Source organism: Corvus moneduloides, chromosome 28, assembly GCF_009650955.1.
Source record: "Corvus moneduloides isolate bCorMon1 chromosome 28, bCorMon1.pri, whole genome shotgun sequence".
Taxonomy (NCBI): domain Eukaryota; kingdom Metazoa; phylum Chordata; class Aves; order Passeriformes; family Corvidae; genus Corvus; species Corvus moneduloides.
Window position 1 is genome coordinate 763,071 of NC_045503.1, and position 20,732 is coordinate 783,802.

The 20,732-nt window shown below is 62.2% G+C and overlaps 2 protein-coding genes across 12 annotated transcripts; one reads left to right on the plus strand and one right to left on the minus strand.

Moving 5' to 3' along the window:
- The first annotated feature begins 436 nt into the window (after positions 1-436).
- On the plus strand, positions 437-10,039 carry RAX2 (retina and anterior neural fold homeobox 2). The gene is made up of 4 exons (XM_032092896.1): positions 437-3,008; positions 4,357-4,383; positions 6,939-7,189; positions 9,067-10,039. Exons 3-4 carry the CDS (start codon positions 6,947-6,949, stop codon positions 9,508-9,510), a joined length of 687 nt encoding a protein of 228 aa, XP_031948787.1. The 5' UTR covers positions 437-3,008; positions 4,357-4,383; positions 6,939-6,946; the 3' UTR covers positions 9,511-10,039.
- Positions 10,040-11,317: 1,278 nt separating this feature from the next.
- Positions 11,318-18,914, minus strand: LOC116436019 (mucosa-associated lymphoid tissue lymphoma translocation protein 1-like). Of its 11 annotated transcripts, none has more exons than XM_032092864.1 (17): positions 18,701-18,912; positions 17,797-17,938; positions 17,434-17,600; positions 16,789-16,919; positions 16,523-16,676; positions 15,998-16,176; positions 15,795-15,915; positions 15,600-15,719; positions 15,470-15,505; positions 14,888-15,091; positions 14,551-14,728; positions 14,191-14,265; positions 13,633-13,760; positions 13,418-13,564; positions 13,007-13,164; positions 12,780-12,914; positions 11,318-12,685 (listed from the first exon to the last, which is right to left on the minus strand). In XM_032092864.1, exons 2-17 carry the CDS (start codon positions 17,931-17,933, stop codon positions 12,431-12,433), a joined length of 2,325 nt encoding a protein of 774 aa, XP_031948755.1. In that variant the 5' UTR covers positions 17,934-17,938; positions 18,701-18,912; the 3' UTR covers positions 11,318-12,430. The 11 variants fall into 11 exon arrangements, with proteins under 11 accessions (XP_031948755.1, XP_031948754.1, XP_031948760.1 ...); XM_032092863.1 differs by having other exon boundaries at positions 14,551-14,731; XM_032092869.1 differs by having other exon boundaries at positions 15,600-15,647; positions 15,795-15,891; positions 18,701-18,889.
- Between the last annotated feature and the right edge of the window lie 1,818 nt (positions 18,915-20,732).

The following is a 20,732-nucleotide window of genomic DNA, read 5'->3' on the forward strand; positions in this document are numbered from 1 at the left end:
GTCCTCATCCATCCCTGCTGTCTCTGCCACCATTCCCACCCCCGTTCACCAGCTTTTCTTCAGAACTTAGAAGATCTCCCTTCAGGCACAAACCCTACCTGTGGGATGGGACCGTCTGTGCCACACCAGTCCCTCACCAGGTCCCTGACATGGTGGTGGCAGCTGTGGCGCCCAGCACAATGCTGATCCCACCCCACATCGCTGCTCTCCCCAGGGTTGGGCTCACCACCAAGTGCCAGCTGCTGGGATGGTGGCACTGAGGTCCCCAGCGAGCTCTGCCACCACCAGCTCAGTCCTCCATCCCTGCTCCACATCAGGGCCCCATCCTGCCCTCTCCCAGTGTTCCCAGTGGGGCTGCATGGGGACTCCCAGCGCCAGCTGGGATTCGGGTCAGGACCCTCCGCCAGGTCTCCTTGGCTAATCGTCCTGCCCCCCCCCCTCCCCACGCTGCCACCTGCCTCCCGCTCAGCACCCTTTTGGGTCACCCCTGCTGCCTCCCCGCCTGCCCAAGGCCTCTTAATGAACTAAAAAAGTGATAAATCCCCGGCCGAGCTGGTCACGTGAGGCCGGTGGCCCCCGGCCGCTCCCCGGCCCGACTCCCGCCTCCGGCCCCACCGCCCCAGTAAGCTGACGCAGCGTCTCTAAGCGTTAGCAGCTTTGCGCGCTAATAGGATTAGGGAGGTTTAAAACTGTCATTTGAGTGAACTAAACCCCCTGATACTCTGCATTGCACCTTCTTAACCAATTTGCCTTCAATTAGGGTAATTGGGAAACTAGCAAAGAAGTATAGCATTAATATTTTAAAGTGATGAAGCGATTATGGGCCTTGGACAAGGAAGCAAATCAATTTGCTATCTGCTCCTAAAAGGCAATTATAATCATTTGGCAAATCAGCCTGCTGCCTCCCCCCGGGCGCGGCAGCACCTTGCGGCGGCCGCGGGGCCGGCACGGCGCACACAGCGCCGGGGCCGGGCAGCTGGGCAGTCCCCCGCCCCCAAACCCGGCACCCTGGGGACCTCCCTGCACCCCCGGGCCAGTGGGGCACCCTGGGGAGGGCTGTCGAGGGCCATCAGTGCGGAGTACACGGCTCCTGCACTCGTCACAGTGGCCAGCACGGGCACCCGGGCGAGTGGGGTCCAGGTGCCTGTTTGCACCCCTGGCCCCACAAACCACCGCTGCCCCAGGGATGTCCCCAGTACCCCCACAGGCAGCACCTCCCTGCTCTCCCCTGCACTCTCTTGCAGCGCTGCATGGCATGGGGGTGTCCCCCCATCCCCAGGGGCTGCATGGCCTGCCTGTACATGTCACACCATCCCTGGTGTGTGGCCTTGCCGTCCCCGGGGCAGTGCCAGCCTGTCCCTGGGGTGGTGGCACACTGTCCCCAGGGTGGTGACGTGCCATCCCCAAGACAACATCACACTGTCCTGTGTCACCCTGAAGAGGTGTCAGACAGGGCAGGTGAAGCTGCACAACCCCAGTGGGGGACAATGGGATGGCCTTGGGGCCCACACCAGGACACAGAGGGGGCTGCGGGGTCTTGCCAACAGCAGCTCTGGTGGGGATGGCACAGATCCACTCAGGGGCCAGCAGCCACCTGGCACAGGGTGCTGGGGTCCAAAACCCCCACAGTGGCATTTGCCATCTGAAAGGGGAACTGTGGCAAGGAGGGGAAGGGAGTGGGAGGAAGCCTAGACAGGCCCGGGGGCGGCAGCGGCTGCAGGTGGCAGGAAGATGGTTTTGAGAGAAAGTAAAAGTGAGCAAAGAAAGAAAAGGGCAAAATCCACCCCACAGGAGAGGGGCTGTGGGCAGCACCAAGCAATCCCCCGGCACAGCCCAGGACCCCCACCATGATGTCTCCATCATTCTTCGGGGCCCAGGGGCAGCAGTGGGAGTGGGGAGGAGAGGGATGGTAGTCTGCCCCTCAGCCCGGCTGCCTTTGTCCCATGCCCCTTAGGGCCCATGGGCAGCCCCCAGGGATTGTCCCCTTGGCTGGATCCCACAGCTGGTCCCCACAGGGTGTTCCCATGCCTGGCCCCGGTGCTCAGTCCCATGTCCATGACTCATCCCCATGGCTGCTCCCCACACTTGGCCCGCCTTCCTGGTCCCCCGCTCTGGTCCCCATGAGTGTTCCCCCTGCCTGGTCTTCATACCAGGTCTCCAAGGGTGTTCAGGGGGCCTGGTCTCTGTGGCTGGTCCTCACACATGGGCCCACAGCCACACCTCAGAGCAGGTCCCCAGACCGTGTCCACACCCTGGGTCCTCACAACTGGACCCCATACCTGGTCCCCATTCCTGTCCCCACACCTGTTCCCATCTCTGCTCCCCACATGGGCAGGGCTCTGCAGGCAGCATCACTGGGAGCCACAGGGCCACCCACACTGTCACAGGGCCACCCTCAGGCTCGCCATCCCTATCCAGGGGGGATAACACCCACCACCGCAGCATCCCCATCCCACCGAGGCTTGGGGTGCCTGGCCCAGACCCCATCCCTGGGGCAGAGCCTCCGCAGCCCAAGGAAATCCTGCCCCCTCCCCCTCCATCCTTTCTTCTCCGCTCCCCCTGTTTCTAATTCTTTCTCCTCGCCCGTAATGAGGGGATTACACGGCAAACTCCAGCAGGACGCCTTTGTGGGGAGACAATCTGAGTGGGGAAGGCAGTTCGGGGCTTTGTCCGCCGCTGCCCCCCCGGACCCGTGCTGGGGGGACATTTAGAGCAATTACTTGTCCAGAAAGTAACTGTCAATCATTCTTAAAGGGGAAGGCCTCCAATTAATAACCTCGTCTTAATCCTTTGGACTCATTTCCAATCTGCGGTGCCTTGGTGACATCTGCAACACTAAATAAAGATTCTCCCGAGCCTTAGCACGGCGGTTCTGTGACAAATAAGAAGACTAGAGGCAACTTTGGCTGCCAAAGCTGCGAGATTGGTGAGGTTGAGCCGCTTGTTTGGTTCCCGGGAGGGACCAGCAAAGTTAAATACTCCTGGAAAAGCCGAGTTGGGCCCAGCAGGTAACGCCGTTTTTTTCCAATTCGGGACAAAGCGCTGAGGGAAGATGCTGAGAAAGGGAGTGGGTGTCCCCAGGGTGTGCCTGGGGTTGGTGCTGGGGACGGGGCTGGCACCTTTTCCTGGGGACTCAGAAGCAGGTGCGGGCGCCTGCCAGTGTCACTGGCCCCGAATCACACAGGGCCAGGGGCAGGAGCCACCCATGCTCCTACCGCCCATACCAGGCAGCTTGAGCCCAGGGAACCAAATCCTGGCACCCAGATGGGCTTCCAAAGGCAAAGAACAGGGTGCCAGTGGAAGTGGGGGCTGTCCCTGGGCTGTTTCCTCCACATCCCCTGCGGCCACTTGTCCTCACTGATGTTCTGCTGCTTTGCAGTACTGAGGAAGTGAGGTTTTTTACCCACTTTGACCAGGGCTCAGTGTCGTTTCTGTTGCTTTTTTGGGCGTCTTTACCTCCCCCTGGCTAGCAGCCCCCACAGGAAAACCATGGGCTGATGCATCAGGGAGAGTGGGGGGAACAACTCTCCTGAGGTGTTGGGTCCTAATGGTTGCCAGCGCAGGTTTGCAGCTTAAGGGCTTAAACCCAAAAATTGCTGCCAGCATGACAGTGGCTGCAGGAAGATGTCCTTCGGGAGCCGGAGTTTAGCAGTGCCCCCGCCCCCAGCTCAGTGTGGCCCGTTTCCAGGCAGGATTCCCAAACACTGGTGGGAAAGGCTTGGGATTTCTGAGGCCAGTCCCTGGAGGATGGGGAATATGGGGTGGTTGGTGCTGATATCCTCCCAGCCTGATCTGTAATGGTCCCCCCTTCCCCACTCAGGGACATCTGTGCCCCTGACCAGGCTGAGGCAGATTGGGGTGGGGGTCCAGCCCTTGGCCCCATCCCGCAGGGTCCGGTGCTGCCGCCCTGCTGCTGGGTCACTGCTGCTCTGGTGTTTTGCTGGTTTTGGCTCATCTGTGCTCCCAGGTCGGAGTTTGCTGCTCCCTGGGGAGTTTTTGCATCCTTTGCTTTCTGATGGGGTCGGGGCTGAACCATGGGGCTCCATCTCTGCATCTCATCCTTGTCCCCCCACCATTGCCTCACCTCTTCTCTCCTCCTGCTTGCCCCATCTTATCCCCAGCCCTCCCAGCCTCTCTCACTCATCCCCCCCAGGGCCCATCTCACCCATTCCCATTGCTCCAGCTCCTTCCAGCTCCCCCCCCCCAGCTCCAGCTCCCCCCTATTGCTCCATGGGACCGTGGGACATGGCTGGGCAGGGCAGACAGGGATCCTGATGGGATGCTGGGTCCCTTGGGGGGTCTGTGCCCCAGGAAGGTGCTCTGGGTGCTCAGCCCCCCTCTCTCCTCTCCTTGCAGGTGTGGAGCTGCACAAATGAGAAGCAGGTAAGTGCGAGCAGGATGGCAGTGGGGGACCCCATCCCCTCCCTGTGTTCCCAGCCCCAGGACACACTGTGATGCCCACACAGTGATCACAGGGTCCCTGTTCCCCCCAGCCCCCCCCACCTCTGCCTCAGGGCACCCCAGGGTGCAGCACCCAACACCTCTGTCCTGACTTGCAGCTCCCCTGAAGCTCCCTGAAACTGCTGGGCTGGACCCAGAGCCCCCAGGGCTACAGACACCCTGTGAGGGGCCGTGGGGCTTCAGGGGGGCTTGCAGCTCCCAAAGGCACACATGCTGTGCTGCACTCACACTGCACACACACTGCACACACACTGCACACACACTGCACACACACTGCACACACACTGCACTCACTGCACTCACACTCACTGCACTCACACTGCACACTCACTGCACTCACTGCACTCACACTGCAGTCACTGCATACACACTGCACTCACACTGCACACACTACACTCACTGCACACACAATGCACTCACTGCACACACAATGCACTCACTGCACACATTGCACACACACTGCACTCACTGCACACACAATGCACTCACACTGCACTCACACTGCACACACAGCACATACACTGCACTCACTGCACTCACACTGCACACACTGCACACACAGCACACACACTGCACACTCACTGCACTCACACTGCACACACTGCACACACAGCACACACACTGCACACTCACTGCACACACACTGCACATGCTGCACACACAGCACACACACTGCACACACTGCACACACACTGTACACACTCTGCACACACTGCACACACACTGCACACACTGCACACACACTGTACATGCTGCACACACACTGCACACTCACTGCACACACACTGCACATGCTGCACACACAGCACACACACTGCACACACTGCACACACACTGTACACACTCTGCACACACTGCACACACACTGCACACACTGCACACACACTGTACATGCTGCACACACGCTGCACATGCTGCACACACTGCAGACACAGTCCCCAGGCATGCACCGACTGCACTGGGCACACTGCCCACACCACACACCTGTGGCACACGCTCTGAGCACACCACAGCAGCACCAGGCACACGCTGCTCGTGTTGGGTGCACTGCACATGGACACAGCACACGCTGCACAGGCACTGCACATTGCCACACGCACGCACGCACTGCATGTGCTGCACTGCACGGTGTGTGCCAGCGGCTCTGCATGCGCCGCTGCTGCATGTGCCGTGGGCACTGCACACACTCCACACACAGCTGCACACACTGCACCGTGTGCCCACAGCTCCCGTGCAGGGGTCCGTGCTGTGCCCCGCACACACTGTGCTCCTTGCATACCCACAGTGCTGTGCACACCCTGCACGAGCGCTGTGCACACGCACTGTGCCGCGTGTTCTGCGTGCACGGCACACAGGCACTGTGCCCTAGCACTGCTCCCGTGTGGCACAAACACCCCCCACAGCCCCATCCCCGCACGTACACACCCACACTGTGCCCATGCTGCACACCTTCCACCGCATGCTCAGCCCACTGCACACCCCCCCACACACCTGTGCCTCACTGGGAGCACCCCTGAGCACCCCTGGGCACCCACCCGGGTACAGGCACAGACGCGGCCGCCGCGGGCACACTGCGCACATCCCCACGGCACACATGGGCACCCCCACACAGACACCCCTGTGTGCACAGCCTGGGCAACACCTGACACCCACCCCCTGCCTGCTGCCCTCTAGGACCCCCATTTACCCCCTCCCAGCATGAACCCACGCTCCTTTTCTCTCCCCACTCCCATTAAGGCATTAGGTGAGTCTTTGCTGGCGGGTCTGGGCAATGCGCTGCCTTCCCCTTGCCCCAGGATTACGGTTTTCTGCCCCATTTCCATGTCTGCCGACATCCTCATGGTGGAAAGAGACCCTTAATCCTCTGCAAATACTGCAGGAAGATTTCAGATGCCGGATAAAAAGCTTAAAGATGAAACGTTGCAAGGGTTGAAAATGCTTATAAGCGTCACCAAAATGGTTATTAGCCGGGGGACAGTGCCAGGTCACTCCCGCCCAGCCTGGGGACTGACACTGGGTCCTCCAGCGTTCCAGGGCCAGCCTTCACCATGGAAGAGGCTGGACAAGAGGAGCTGGGCAGGAAGGAGGAAATTAACCTAGGCTTGGTCCCCCCCAGGCCAGGGCAGAGAGAGATCAGGTCGGCTCTCTGTGATGGCACTTGCATAAAATTCTCCACTTTAGAGGAAATCTGACTTTTAGCACGAGTGGGTTCATTGGCCTGGTGGCATCTGATAGCAGAGCCAAGCGTGAGGCGCCCTTTGGATGCTGGGTCAGTCCCCAGGGCTGTGGATCAGCCCCCAGGACACCCCAGCCCTGGGATCCTCTGCTGTGGCAGAGAGGATTATGACTTTGCATAACCTGTTCCTAGAGCCACCCTATCTTCCCATCCCTCCATTTACTTGTCTGTCCGTCTCTGGACTGGGGACACGTGGGCTCCAAAGACCCCACACCCCTCTGACTCTGCGGTGCCCCTGCAGGTGCCACCATGTTCCTGAATAAGTGCGAGGGGGACCTGGGTGAGCTGCGGAAGCCAGGGGACGGTGAGGGCACCCCACCAGCCGCTGCCGAGGAGGAGCAGCCCAAGAAGAAGCACCGGCGGAACCGCACCACCTTCACCACGTACCAGCTGCACGAGCTGGAGCGCGCCTTCGAGAAGTCCCACTACCCCGACGTGTACAGCCGCGAGGAGCTGGCCATGAAGGTCAACCTGCCGGAGGTCCGAGTGCAGGTAGGGAGGGCAGCACCCCAGCACCCTGGATCTGTCCCTGGGCAGTGTCAGAGGGTCCCAAAGGTGCTGGAGAGCTCTGCTCAGCTCTCAGCTCTACTGCCAGTGCCTCCTTCTGTGCCTCAGTTTCCCCATTGCTCGAGGTGGGAGCGGCATCTCTGCAGAGCCAGCTGCTCCCAACAAAGACAGAGAAAGGGTTTAATGGCTAAACCTTGTTCCCCCATGGGGTCCCAGTTTGACCCACAAGGTCCCAGTTGGGCCCATAGGCCAGAGGCTCCATTAGGGCACAGAGATGATTTTCAGAAACGTTTGCCCCTTCTGGTGGTGGCTGCTCCCATCCCTCCTGCTGATCACACGGGAAAGTGGCCAAAAAATCCACCTTGGCTGATAGTGGCTCCTTCCAGGTCTTTTGGGCTGGGAAAGCACAAGATCCTCATGTATTTGAGGGTTTTAATCTTGTTGGAGCGGATCAGGAGGGCAGCGGGGCTGGGGATGTTTTGCACCTTAGGCTGCAGCAAAAGGCTCATGGAGGGACAGCAGAGCCTGGGAAGAGCCTGGGGTCCCACCAGTCTGCTCCCCACCATGCCTGGACTGAAATCAGGGGTGAAATCATGAAGGGAGAAGGGGTCAGGAAGCTGAAGTGACAAACCCTGTGAACCAAAGGAGTAACTCCCATACAAATGAACTGAATTCCCCAGGCCTCAGCCCCAGTCAAGACAATGCAGCCTTTTTTGTGGGGATCCAGACCATACAGACGCCTCTGCTGAGCTCTCTGAGCAACAGCCAGTTTCACAGAATCACAGACTCGTTCAGGTTGGAAAAGCGCTCTGAGACCCTCCAGTCCAACTGTTCCCCAGCACTGCCAAGGCCACCACTAATCCATGTCCCTAAGTGCCACGTCCACATGTCGTGTAAGTCCCTCCAGGAATGAGGACTCTACCACTGCCCTAGGGAAGAAGTTTCCACCAATATCCAACCCAACCATCCCCTGGCACAGCTTGAGGCCGTTCCCTCTCCTCCTGTCCCTTGTTCCCTGGGAGCAGAGCCTGACCCCCACCTGGCTGCCCCCTCCTGTCAGGGAGTTGTGCAGAGCCAGAAGGTCCCCCCTGAGCCTCCTTTGCTCCAGGCTGAGTCCCTCCAGCTTCCTCAGCTGCTCCTCATCCAACTTGTGCTCCAGCCCTTTCCCCAGCTCTGTTCCCTTCTCTGGACATGCAGTTTGCACCAGTGCAGCCCAGTGTCCACCAACAGCCGTGACCAGCCCACAGAACCCTCCCCTTTCCCACCCAGCCATTCATCTTTCCTCCCCTTTGCCTCCTGCAGCAGACCCTGTGCCCTGTGCTGCTCTGGGGACAGGAGGATCAGCACTTTAATGAGCAATTCCCATGGGGCCTGACGTCACCGCTGCATTTGGGCCGCCGGTCCCTGTCATTCCTGCTGGGTCTTGGCGCAACTGTGGCTGTTTAACTTATAAAAGCTGTGACCAAGGGGCTGGGAAGGTCAGATAGCACTGTCCCATGGACTGCTGGGAATCTGCAGGGCCAGGGTGCATGTTCCCATGGAGCAGAAAGGGGCTGTGTGCTTACACCTCTCACTTTCCATACCTTGGAGATGTCCTTGGTCTCTGGGGCTTGTGGGAGAGGTCTGGCAGAGGTGCTGGGATTGCTGGAGCCCTGTAGGGCAGCCCTTGTGGGATGGGACACCCCCACCTCAAGCACTCCCTGTGGGGCACCCCACATGGGATACTGCAGAACGGGGCACTCTGCCTGGGGCAGAGACATGGGGCACCCTGCATGGGACACCCTGCATGGGACACTGCATGTGGGGCACACTGCAAGGGTCCAGCTGGGCACAGTGAGCTCACCTTGGCTCTCACCTTGCAGGTCTGGTTCCAGAACCGACGAGCCAAGTGGAGGCGGCAGGAGAAGATGGAGGCCAGTTCCATGAAGCTCCACGACACCCCCGTGCTCTCCTTCAACCGGCCCCCCATGACCCCCAACGTGGGGCCCATGAGCAACTCCCTCCCGCTCGACCCATGGCTGACGTCCCCCATCTCCAGCGCCACCACAGTCCACAGCATCCCCGGCTTCATGGGAGCCCCGCAGGCCCTGCAGCCCCCCTACGCTGGGCACTCCTTCCTCAACACCCCCCCACCGATGGCGCAGGGCATGCAGCCCATGGCCCCCGCGCCCTACCAGTGCGGCACCCCCTTTGTGGACAAGTACCCACTGGAGGAGGTGGACCAGAGGAGCTCCAGCATCGCCTCGCTCCGCATGAAAGCCAAGGAGCACATTCAGACCATTGACAAGACCTGGCAGCCCATTTGATGAACGCTCCACTCCGAGCCCCCCGGCTGCTGCTCCTGCCCCCGGTGCTGGCTCGGCCCCGTGGCCGTGGGGGAGGACAGTGGGTGCTCAGCAGGACCAAAGCTGGCACTGGGCAGGGATGCCAGGCTGCGTCTTCCCCACACTGACCCAGCACTGGTGGTGTCAGGGGAGTGAGTCGGGGTGCTGGCAGGACCCCACGGCTGGGGGGAAGCACTACAGGAGAGCCCCTTTGCCTCTCTGAGGCACCAAGATCAGCTGAGGACTTGGCTGAGGCTCAGGCATCCCACTGTGCCACCCATCACACCCCAGTTGGACACCTCCTTTCTCCACAGCCCCTCCCCTTGCCATTACTATTAATTTTTTTTTTTTTTAATGCTGCAGATTTAAACAAAACTGAACAGAAAGCTCTAGTTTTGTAGGGAGTACTTGGGGGGATGTTTTAGCTGCGTCGGGGCACGCCGCCGGTCATGCCGGGAGATGCACCGGCGCCGAGAGCACGGGTGTATTGTGAGTAAAGAGATAAGCTGGACGGCTGCCTCATGCTGGAGTCGGGCACTGCCGGGGCCTCGGTCGTGCCGTGCCATGCCGTGCCCTCCTTAGCACTGTGGGGCTGCCAAGCCTCTGCCAGAGAGGAGATTTCTGTGGGGGCATGGGAGCACCCTCCTGCCCTGCTCCCTCGGGCCGCTGCGTGCAGGGCTGGGCCAGGTCCAGGCACAGGTGACCTGATCCAGCCCCAGCTGGGACTGGCTTGTGCTGCTGCACCGTGGCTTCAACAGCTTGTCGCAGGTCACCTGCTCGACTGTCCCTTAGGGGCTGTGCCCGCTGCCCCCCGCCCTAACACTCCCAGAGGTGCCAGTGGCAGAGAGCTGCTGGAATTGTGCTGGTGGGAGGATGGGTAGCAGTGGGACCCCCGAGGCCCCTGGCCAGGGCTGGTGAGAGGAGGGGGCCGGCTGTGAGCCCTGGGGTCACCGCAACAGGGTTGTTGGGGCACACCAACGCGCGGCTTACGCCTTGCCAGTGTTTCCTGCCAGGTGGGAGCTGGGTGGTGGTGACATGGTGCCGTGTCCTCAGGGGTCCCCAGAGTGGTTTTGCAGCTCCGGGGGACCCCATCTGCCCATCCGCCGGAGCTCGGGGCACAGCCAGTGTCACCGGCACCCTCACTGATGGCAAAGGCCAGCACGGCCCCAGCACACGGCTGAGTCCACAGTGGCTCTGAGGTGCTTAAGCACAGCAAGACAGGGGGGCTTATCCCTGGGTGAGCGGGTGCCCCGGGTCCCTGGGATGCCCTGAGGTGTCCTAGGTTCCTGGGGTGCCCCAGTCCCTGGAGGAGCCAGACGAGGGACAACCTTCCCCCCACCAAAACAAGATGTTTCCCCAGAAAATCTTTCCACTTCGGACCTGACAACAGCCCCCAGCCGGGGCTGTGCTGGGGCAGCCCCATCCCCACCGCGTCCCCCCGGCCCAGATCCCGCTCAGTGCCAGCACCCGCGCCCGCAGCCCCCCCAGCCCGGGGTCTCACCCCGATCCGAACCCCCCGGGGGCGGACCCTGACGTCCCCAGACCCCCGCGGTCGGGCGGGTCTGGCCGGGATGCCAGGGGGCCAGGCGAGGCACTGACCCCGGCGAGACCCTTCTCCTTGTGCCCCGTCCCCCGGCTGCTGCTGCTCGTCTGTTTCGTTAGCGACAATTAAACCTTTAACAGCCCATTAAACGCATAATCGATGCTCCCCGGCTCCCCGGCCCAGCTAATGGGGTGAAGCGCCCCGGCCGAGGCGAGCTCCGGCCGGCAGATAATGAAGCAACGGCTGCGGAAGTAATGGGGTTTGATCCGGGGGACGGGACGCGCTCAATGGGGGCTGCGCTTTTCACATGACATAATTGCCGAGGCTGGCGCCAGCCCGGGGCACCCCTCGGCCTCCCGAGCGCCAACAAAGGCCGGCTGGCGCGGGAGCGGCAGCGCCGCACCCCCGGCTCGTTTGATCGGAGCCTAATTGGGGCGAGGGTGCTCCCCCAGCCCGGCCCCGCAACCGCCGCCCGAGAGCGCGGAGGGGCCCCGCGAGGAGGATGCGTCTCCCCGGGTCCTTGGGGCTGGGGGTTGTGTGAATTATGGAAACGAGCTGTTTTCCATGGGGTGGCACGGGGAATGTCGGGGTTCCCTCACTTGGTACCTCCCTTCCCTCCCGTGGGTGCGCTGCACCTCCTGCGGGAACGGGCAAGATTTCTGACCCCAAAAATGCCATTTAAACGCAGGGAGGGCGCCGAGCCGGACCGCTTTATTGGTGCTCTCCCCGGTGGATACCCACTGGAGACTGCCCCAGCATGCGGGGGTTTGTGTGGGAAAAATCCAAGCAAAAAAATCATTTTTTTCCCCTTAGATCCCAGTCCTGTCCTGAAATCGTTCACTGCCCAGATGGGGCCGGTTGCTGGGGTTGTACTGTGAAGAGTGGATGCTACTGGGAGCGGGGGGGCACCGGGGGGTGCTCCCACCCCCTCGTGGCCGAACAGGAGCCCTCCCGCTCCCACCCCCTCTAATCTCCTCCCGCGGGATTTGCCCCCTAAGCTGTTTATTTCTCTCTATTTCTCCCGGGCCTGAACGAACCTAGCCCTGCCCCGGCACGACACCTCGAGCCCGCTCAGCCGTGGTCTCTGGGCACTCTGCCCCTGGCACTGCCCGGCGGTGGCCTGGCATGTGGGGCTGGCACTGCCCAGGGACGTGGGACTGGCACTGCCGGGGGATGTGGGGGTGGCACGGCCATGCCAGAGGACGTGTGGCTGGGGCCAACAGTCCTTGGCACAGGCCAGGATGGAGCTCAGCCTCTGTGCACATCACCTCCACCCCCTCCATCCCCTGGCCCCCGGCAGGACAGACAGACATGGTGCCAGGGCACTGCAGTGATGGGGGAGGGGGCCACACTGTCCCTCTACAGGGTGTGGGAGCTGGGGCCCTCGGGGCTCAGGTTCTCCTCAGGGGTGTTGACCCACGGGCTCCCCACCACCCCCCAGCTCCTGGGGGGAGAGGAGAAGAGGGGGCTGTGGGGCGGCGAGGGGGAGGCCGCCCGCTGCAGGTTGAGCTTGGCGATGAGCGGCCGCCCCACGTTCACCCGCTGCCGCTCCTCCACAAAGTCGTCCATGCCCTGGTAGCGATACTGCAGGCAGATGGTGAAGGCCAGCTCCTGCTGCGGGGGACACCAGCACCATGGGCTCCTGTCCTGGTGCAGCCATGGTCACGCTGTGCCCCCAACACCAGCCCCTGCCCACCATGGCTCTTACCTGCAGCTTCTGCAAGCCACAGATCCGGCTGTAGAGGCAGCAGGAGGGGCAGCCGAGGCTCCAGACAGGTGCCAGCGGGCTGCCCACCTCCTCTGGGCTCTCCTTGTTGGTGCACTTGAGGTCCACATCCAGCTCCTGCCATGGATGGCATCCATGTGAAAACCACCACAGTTTCCCCCCCAGTTCCTCAGCGTTGCCCTAGTGGGGACTTCAGCAGCTGCTCCCACCTCAGGAATATCCATGAGCCGGGCCTCACAGTTGGTGATGTCCTTGGGGGCAGCCACCACACGCGTGTAGATGATCATGATGTTGGAGAACTCGGCGGCGAAGCCCAGCTGGACGCTGACACCGCAGTCGAAGCGAAGGTGCCGGCTCTCTGGCAGGACTGGGGAGGGGACAGGGAGCACAGGGCTGGGACCTGCAGGGGCTCAGGGCTGGAGCTGTACCCACAGGTGAGGTGGCCGCGGGGTCACCCCGGAGCACAGGTGCCAACGTGCTCCTGTCTCCAGGCTGGTGGCTCTGTGCCAACAGTTTCTCCTCCAGGTGGGAGGAACCCAGCAGATGTTCGCAGCCTCTCTCTGCTCCTTGGGCTGTCCCCCCTCTAGATGCCAGCTTGGGACAGGGTGGCCATGACTCACCGTGAGCCTTGGCCCACTGCAGGTTCCTGGCAGAGGACTCATCCTGGCCCGGGGGGCAGATGGGGTCTGTCAGAGCCCGTCTATCTGAGAGGTTGCTGCGAAGCTCCAGTGCCTGCCGTCCCCGCGTGATCTCCAGAGTGCCCATGTCTGTGGGGGCACAGGGGGTCGGCGGGGGCCACCAGGGGGGTCACTGTTCCCCACTGCTCCTCACTCACCCTCGGCCACCTTGTCCAGCAGCACCGTGATCTTCTCATCCTCCATCAGCCAGCGCTTGAGGAAGGTGACGAAGATGCCGTTGGAGAGCTCACCCTGGCTCAGCTCATAGGCTTCGGCATCCGCGCACCTGCAGGGACAGTGTTTGGATCTGTCATGGGGTCTGGCACACCCTGGGAATTGGCCCCCAACAGGATGACAGCCCTAAGGAAGCCAGAGTTGAGTGCCCAGAGCTCTTCCTGTTCCCATCACACCATCTGGCCACCATGCTGGGGACAGGTGAGAGCATGGCCAGATCCTGGATGCTTTAAAGCATCACCAGCCCAAACCCCTGTGTTCTGGAGGAGTCTTGGGGCTTCATGCCAGCAGGTGCTGCCCAAACCCAAGCAGTGCCATGGGCACCTCCCTGCCTTGTGAGGGACTGGGGGCTGCTGCTTGCCCAACCCCTCCAGCATCGAGGGTGGAAGGATGCAGGCGTGGGGGTCTGAGCCCCTGCCCTGAGCCAGGCAGGGAGACTCAGCCCCACTGCCTGTGCCAGGGGATGGTGGGAGGGAACCCACGTGGCATAGCCAAAGACGATGTTGGCCGTGACCTCCAGCACCCCAACCTGCGGGATGACGTCGTCGTTGAGGTTCCTGCAAGAGAAGAGAAGCTGGACAGAGTGAGAACCTGTCCTCCCCCAAAACCCACCCCAAAGCAGACCTGGAGGGCTGCTCTGTGCTCTTCTGCCCACCCATTACAGCATTTGCTAGCTCACAGGGGCAGTGAAGTTTTGGGGCATTTAGACACAGACAGTGGGTTTAGATGGGACCCTGGGGGTGCTCCACTACCCTCCCCCGGGAGCCACCACCCACAGGTCCCTGTGCTGGGCCCTCCCCGAGTGACAGCTTGTCCCGAGGTGGGTGGCAGGGCCGGGTCACCTCTTGCGGCACATGTCAAGCAGGAAGATGTTGAGGCCGGTGCGGCGCTGCTGCATCTCCCGCAGCACCCGCTGCACGCACAGGCAGTGCTCGGACGTGTAGGCGCTGGGTGCGTCAATGGGCACCATGAAGCTGTTGCCAAAATTTTCATAGCCATGCCCAGCATAGTAGAGCAAACCTGCTGGGGGAACAGAGGGCAGGTTACATGGTGGTGACATGGTGGCATCCCCTGACCTGCCAGCACCTGCTCCTTGCCTGGCTGCACCCCAAGACTCCACCAGCATAAAACCACCCAGTTCCCCCTGGGCTGGAGCCGCCCTGGTGGGTGTTGTCGCACCGTAGACGCCCTTGTCAAGGAGGAGGAGGAACTCATCGACGGCCATCTGCATCTCGGCCTTGCGCAGGTCCAGCAGTGACACCACCTTGAAGTCGAGCTGGCGGAGGAGGGCACCGAGGGCGTGAACATCCACTATGGGCGCCTGCAGCTGCTTGTGGTGCAGGTAGTGCATGTTGCCGATCAGCAGCGCCACTTTGTCCGTGGCTGCAGGGATGGGAGAGAGAGGTGTTGTTATGGAGTGGGACACTCCTGCTCTCCATGTTACCCACAGCCCACAGAGGTGACACCCAACTCTGGCCAGCATCACTGTCCCTGGGTACCAAGGTACCCTGTGGCATCCCTGCCTTGCTGATCCCCAAACCCTCAGGTTACGGTTAAGGATTAGGGCTGGGGATTTGGGTTGAGGGTTAGGGTGCTGATCTGCTCTCCTAATTCAGGTTGGGGTTGGGCTGCTGTTTCACTCTCCCAGTATGCTGCACCCAAAGCGTCCTGGCCAAGTAAAGCCTTATGGGGTGACAGTGGTGACAGTGGTGACAGTCAGAGCCCCCCAGGGCCACCAGCCCCTCCTGGGCAGGCTCTTACCGTACAGCTGTCCAGGGCTGCCATGCTCTAGGGAGCCTGGGAAGAGAGAAATGCTGTGCCATGGCCCTCCAGTGCCAGGGGAGCACAGAGGGCAGAGCAGCACAGACCTGTCTGCTCTGCCCCCACCTACCTCCATCCCCCTCCGGCCAGGAGCCTCCAGAGGTGAAGAGACGCGGGCCTGTGGCAGAGGGGATGTCAGGGACCCCATGCATGGCATCACCTCCCGGCATGGGCTGCAGTGCCCCCAGAACTGTGGAGCAGCCATGAGGGCTTTACTGGGAACAGAGCAGGTGGGGGGTCACAGAGGTTTGTCTGGGGCCCTCACCGATCTCCACGTCCACCTCCTGGCTCCACACCTCGTGGAAGAGGTTGAACACACGGCAGGAGTAGCTGCCCCGCTCGGCCGTTGTCACCAGCTTCACCTGCCAGCAGGACAGAGCAGGAGGCTGGGGCAGGGTGCCAGATGATGCTGCACTGTGCCACACTGTGCCATGCTATGCCATGTTGTGCCATGCCGAAGTTTCATACCTGGAGCTGGGGTGCCTGTGCCCCTTCCACGGGGCGCCGGTTCCTGAACCACTGGTACTGGGGTGGGGGGTTGCCAATGGCTCTGCACTCCAGTGCCAGCGTGTCCCCCTCGGCCAGCCGGCACGGCCGCGGCTGCTGCAGGATCTGCAGCCCTGCCATGGTCAGGCAGTAGCCACTGGCTGGGGAAGGGACAGGGTGGCAAATTAGGCACCCAGCCATGGCAGCACTCTGCAGAGCTGCGCCAGGCCCCAGGTTCTTCCCCCACAGGTCCTGGCACCCATGGCTGGCATGAGGCAGCAAGTGTGAGGAGGACACGGGGCATGTGGCTCCTCTGTGGGCACCATCACACCAGCAAGCCCAGAGACCTTCGCAGCTGAGCCAGGGCATTACATGGCAAATGATACCACTCAGGACCCACCACTGTCCTGATGGGGTGAGAGGTGCCCTGCAGGAGATGTCCCAATCCCAGTGGGGCAAGTGGTGCCCCATGGCAGCCAGCCCAGGGACACAGATCTCGAGACCCACCTGAGCTGGGGCTGCTGCTCTTCTCCACCTGGACGTGAGCCCACCTGGAGAAGGTGAAGGTGGCCCCGCAGTTCACCCGGCAGATGTACCACTCGGGCTGGCCTGCCAGGGTGGCCGTGTTGATCAGCAGCTCTGGGGATGTGGCTCCAGGCACCTATGAGAGGGGAGGAGGTCAAGGAGTCATGGGCTCCCTCTTACTCGTGCAGGTGCCCTCGCCATGGACAGGGTGTGGGGGCCCTGCTCAGTGTGGCACAGTGGGACCTCACCTCCTGCCTCCCACAGAACCATTGGTACGTGAGCCCCGGCGGGCCAGTCGCGCAGCAGGTCAGGGACACCTGTGTCCCCTCTGCCACCACCTGTGACTCGGGCTGCACCGTGATGCGGATCATGTCCTGGACTGCAGGAGAGGAGAGACCAGCCTGGACTGAGTCCCCTGTCCTGCATCACCCCATCCCATCCTGCCCCATCCCCACCTACAACAGATTCTCCTCTCCCAACCCAGCCCATCTTATCCCATCCCACACCTCTGTCCTGTCCCAGTCATCTCATCCTACTTTGTCCCATTGGTATATTCATTGCTATCCCATCTACCCATCTCATCTTGCTTCAGTTTATCCCTTCCCACTCTGCTCTATCCTATCCTATCCTATCCTATCCTATCCCATCCCATCCCATCCCATCCCATCCCATGCTGTCCAAATCTGTCCTGTCCCATCCGATCAGACCACATCCCATCCTATCTCATCCTGTTGCATCCATCCAACTCCACCCTGCCTGCCCAGGACCTCACTACCAGAGCAAGACCCCCATCAGGAACTGCTGTTCTTCACCCCCATCCCCATTTCCTCCTGCTGAGCCCCTGCCCCCTGGTGCTCCCCTCCAGCCCCCCGGTTCCCGCTGCCCGTCCGTACCGGCGGAGCTGAGGACCCGGCAGGCCTGTTCGTGCCCCATGCGCTCCAGGCAGCCCAGCAGGTACCTGAGGGTGCAGTCGCGCTCGGCCAGGAGCTGCAGCAGGCACTGTGTGGGGCTGCCGCGGGGCTCCAGCACCTTCAGCGAGCACATCTCCAGCTCCTCCGCGCTGCAAGCGCCCGCAGCCGTCAGAGCCACAGCCCCGTCCCTCGGGGCGGGTGGGAGCCCGGCCAGGGGCCTCGGCGGTGCCCGGCCCGGGGAGGAACCGCCCCGAGCGCCCCTCGCTCGGCCCGCGGCAGAGCTGGGCCCACGTGCGCTTGTGACCCGGCCGAGGACAGCCCCCGGCAGTGCTCCCCCAGCCCTACCTGCACTTGAAGCGTTTCTCGGCCCCGGCCAGCTCGGCCAGCTTGCGCCAGCCCCGGCCGGCGTTATCCAGCAGCTCACACAGCCGGGCCACCACTTCCTCGCCCAGCGAGCCGATGGGCATGCTCCAGTCCCCCATCCCTCCTGGGGACGCCGAGGGGACAAGCTGTCAGTGGGTCACGGGGTGACAGGCACCCTTGTCCCACCGGACCCCTCTGGGCACAGGGTGGCTTAGGGGGGAGAGCAGTGGGATCACTGGTGTCAGGACAGCTCCCGGCAGGAGCCTGAGGAGGTGCTGGGATCTGGCTGGGCAGTGCTGCTGGATCTGGCCACCAGCAGCCAGCCAGGAATGACACACAGTCCCACTTGGAGCTGGGTGGCACAGGGGACCCTGCTCATTCCCCCAGCCTTGGGCAAGGAGCCACGGTACTTTAGCCCAGCCACAGGAAAGGGACCTTCATGGAATGGGGGTCCACGGAACTAGAAAGAGGGGATGGCCCCCGTCACCTTCTTTGTCCTGTCAGGTGACACAGAGAATGGGGCCCCAGTACCCCTCTCCTTCTGACAGAGGCCCCAGTGGGGCAGCAGCAGCCCCCTTGCTGTCACCAGGCCTCTGGGTGGTGGCTCTGGAGCCACCACGAGGGGCCTATAGGGCAGAGGGTACATGGGGGTCTTGGGACTGGGACCCAACTCAGCTTGCCCTGAATCCTGGGAAAGGTTTCCATGTGACATGAACCACCTGGATAGGGGCAGCTCCCTCCTCCTCCCCTCAGGTCCCTTCCCAACAACCCACCCCAGAAGGGCCCTTGTCCTCAGGACTGAGCTGCCCAGAGCAGCTGGGTGACACTCACCCAAGCAGGGGGCTCCAAGACCAAGGACAGGGATCCAGGTGCTCCGTCTGCTCACCTGCTGCTGGATTTGGGGTCTGGACACACTGGGGGTGGCAAGGGGAGGGTGAGCTGCAGGCCCGGCAGGGATGGGTGCTCACCGCGGGATACGGCCGAGCCCCATCGGCTGCGAGAATGTGCGCTGAGCCCCACACAGAGGAAATGAAGGTTGAGTCCAAAATCTCCCCGAGGCCCCCGTGCTGCAGCACAGCACTTCTGCTTCCCTCTGCCTTCCTTCCTGTTGTGCAGCACATGGGCGCAGAGCTGCCACCCCCCGCCCACAGCCCCAGGGGAGCTGGGCACGGCTCAGCCCTGTCACAGGGCACACAGCACCGGGGACACCGCTGGGCCTGGCAGAGGCTCCACTGTCCTTTCCTCACTACAGGAACCCACATGCACCTCTTTTCTCCAGAGCCCAACTCAAGCCCAGAAGGAGCTGCAGGGCAGCGAGTCCAGAGTGGAGGTGAACTGAGGTGACAGAGGCACCTCTCTGGTGTGCCCAACATGCAGACAGAATCAAGGCTAGCGGAAGCTGCCGGGCTTTGCCAGGCTGAAGCAGCCCAAGGAGAATCAGGGATGGGGCAGTAAGACCCCCATTGCTGTGGGGAAGACCTTGCCTTCACCATCCAGCCCAGCCAAACCCTGGCATGCCAGCACCACTGCTCCTGCTGCTGGAGGAGGAACATGGTGTCAAGGTGGCACTGCAAAGGGCCACCATGTCCCCTCCCCCACTTTGCTTGCTCCCCACAGCACTGCCAAAGCCTGGCCCAGATCCTTCCACTCCCGGGAGCACAGGCTGCTCAGGCCCCGAGATCCACCGGCCAGGGATGCAGTGACACGGGTGGGTCATTCCCCCACCCCACGTGTCCACGGAGCCCTCAGCCCCAGCTGCTGTGGCACAGCCGGTGATGGAGCAGGGAGCAGGACTCATGTGCAGTGTGGGCTCCCTCTACGACCCAAAACCTGAGCTTCTGTCTTAACAAACAGAGAGACCTTGTGGCCTGTGTTGCCTTAGCCTTTGGCATGGATGGGACCTGCACCAAGCTTGCAAAGGATCTGGTTTGTCACAGCCTTTATAACAGATATCAGCCTCACCAGAGATTTATTTCTTATTTACAGCAAAGAGAAGAGACCAAAAGCCTGGGCAGGTCCCAGTGCTGGCACATGGGGAAGCCCCAAACTCAGCAGCACCTACAGCTTCTTGCCCTTCTTCAACCTGTTGCGCTGCCATGTGTTGTACTTCCGCAGGCGTCTCCAATACTCAAGCGAGTCGGGGTCCAGCTCCTCCAGCTTCTTGGGGGGCCCAAGGTGGATCTTAAAGAGCCTGGGGGTGAATGCAGAGGATGTGAGGCTGCGGGAAGGAGGACAAAGGGACAACCACGGGACAGAGCAATGGACGTGAGTGACCAGGATGTGCAGATCCCTCACCCCCACGTCCTCAGTGCACCCACGCCTCTCTCTTGACCCTGATGAAGGTGTCTGGGTCTCAGAGGGGCAGTCTGCCTCCTCCCAGGGCACTTCCCCATCCCTGTTACACAGCTCTGTGCCCCTGGGATGGTACCTCTGTTGGGACACAGAGGGGAGTGGGGCAGCACGTACCAGTCGGGGTACTCGGAGTCGGGCTTCAGGGCCACCTCCGGACCCTCCTTGAAGTAGTTGACCCCCATAGCGTGGGTGGCGAGCATGGTGGGGTCCGTGCACACCTCCGGCCCCTTCAACATCTCCTTCGGCACACCCTTGCCTTTAGCCTTGGCGGCTGTGGTGAAAACAGCAGGGTCAAGGCAGGGGACATGCGGGAGGGCAAGGACGCGCACAGGGGAAGGGCTGGGGACTCGATGGCAAGGGCACCGCGGGGCCGGGGCCGGGGCCGGGGCCGGGTGGGAGTGGGGGCTACGAGGAACGGAGCTGGGGCGGCGGCACCACCGGGAGGGCGCGGGGCCGAGGCCGGGGACCGGGACACGGGGCCAGGAGCGCGGGCAGGGCAGGGCCGGTTCCAGGGCCGAGGAGCGCGGGACCGGGGCACGGGGGGACGAGGGGGCACGGGGCCGGGG

Excerpts from the sequence above, each read along its gene's own strand:
- LOC116436019 (XM_032092858.1), bottom strand. The coding sequence starts at position 17,933 with ATGGGGGACTGGAGCATGCCCATCGGCTCGCTGGGCGAGGAAGTGGTG. Across the intron at positions 16,677-16,788 it reads GGTTCTGTGGGAGGCAGGAG|GTGCCTGGAGCCACATCCCC; the intron begins GTGAGGTCCCAC and ends CCCCTCTCATAG. Across the intron at positions 13,761-14,190 it reads ATCGTCTTTGGCTATGCCAC|GTGCGCGGATGCCGAAGCCT; the intron begins GTGGGTTCCCTC and ends CTGTCCCTGCAG.
- RAX2 (XM_032092896.1), top strand. The coding sequence starts at position 6,947 with ATGTTCCTGAATAAGTGCGAGGGGGACCTGGGTGAGCTGCGGAAGCCA. Across the intron at positions 7,190-9,066 it reads TGCCGGAGGTCCGAGTGCAG|GTCTGGTTCCAGAACCGACG; the intron begins GTAGGGAGGGCA and ends CTCACCTTGCAG.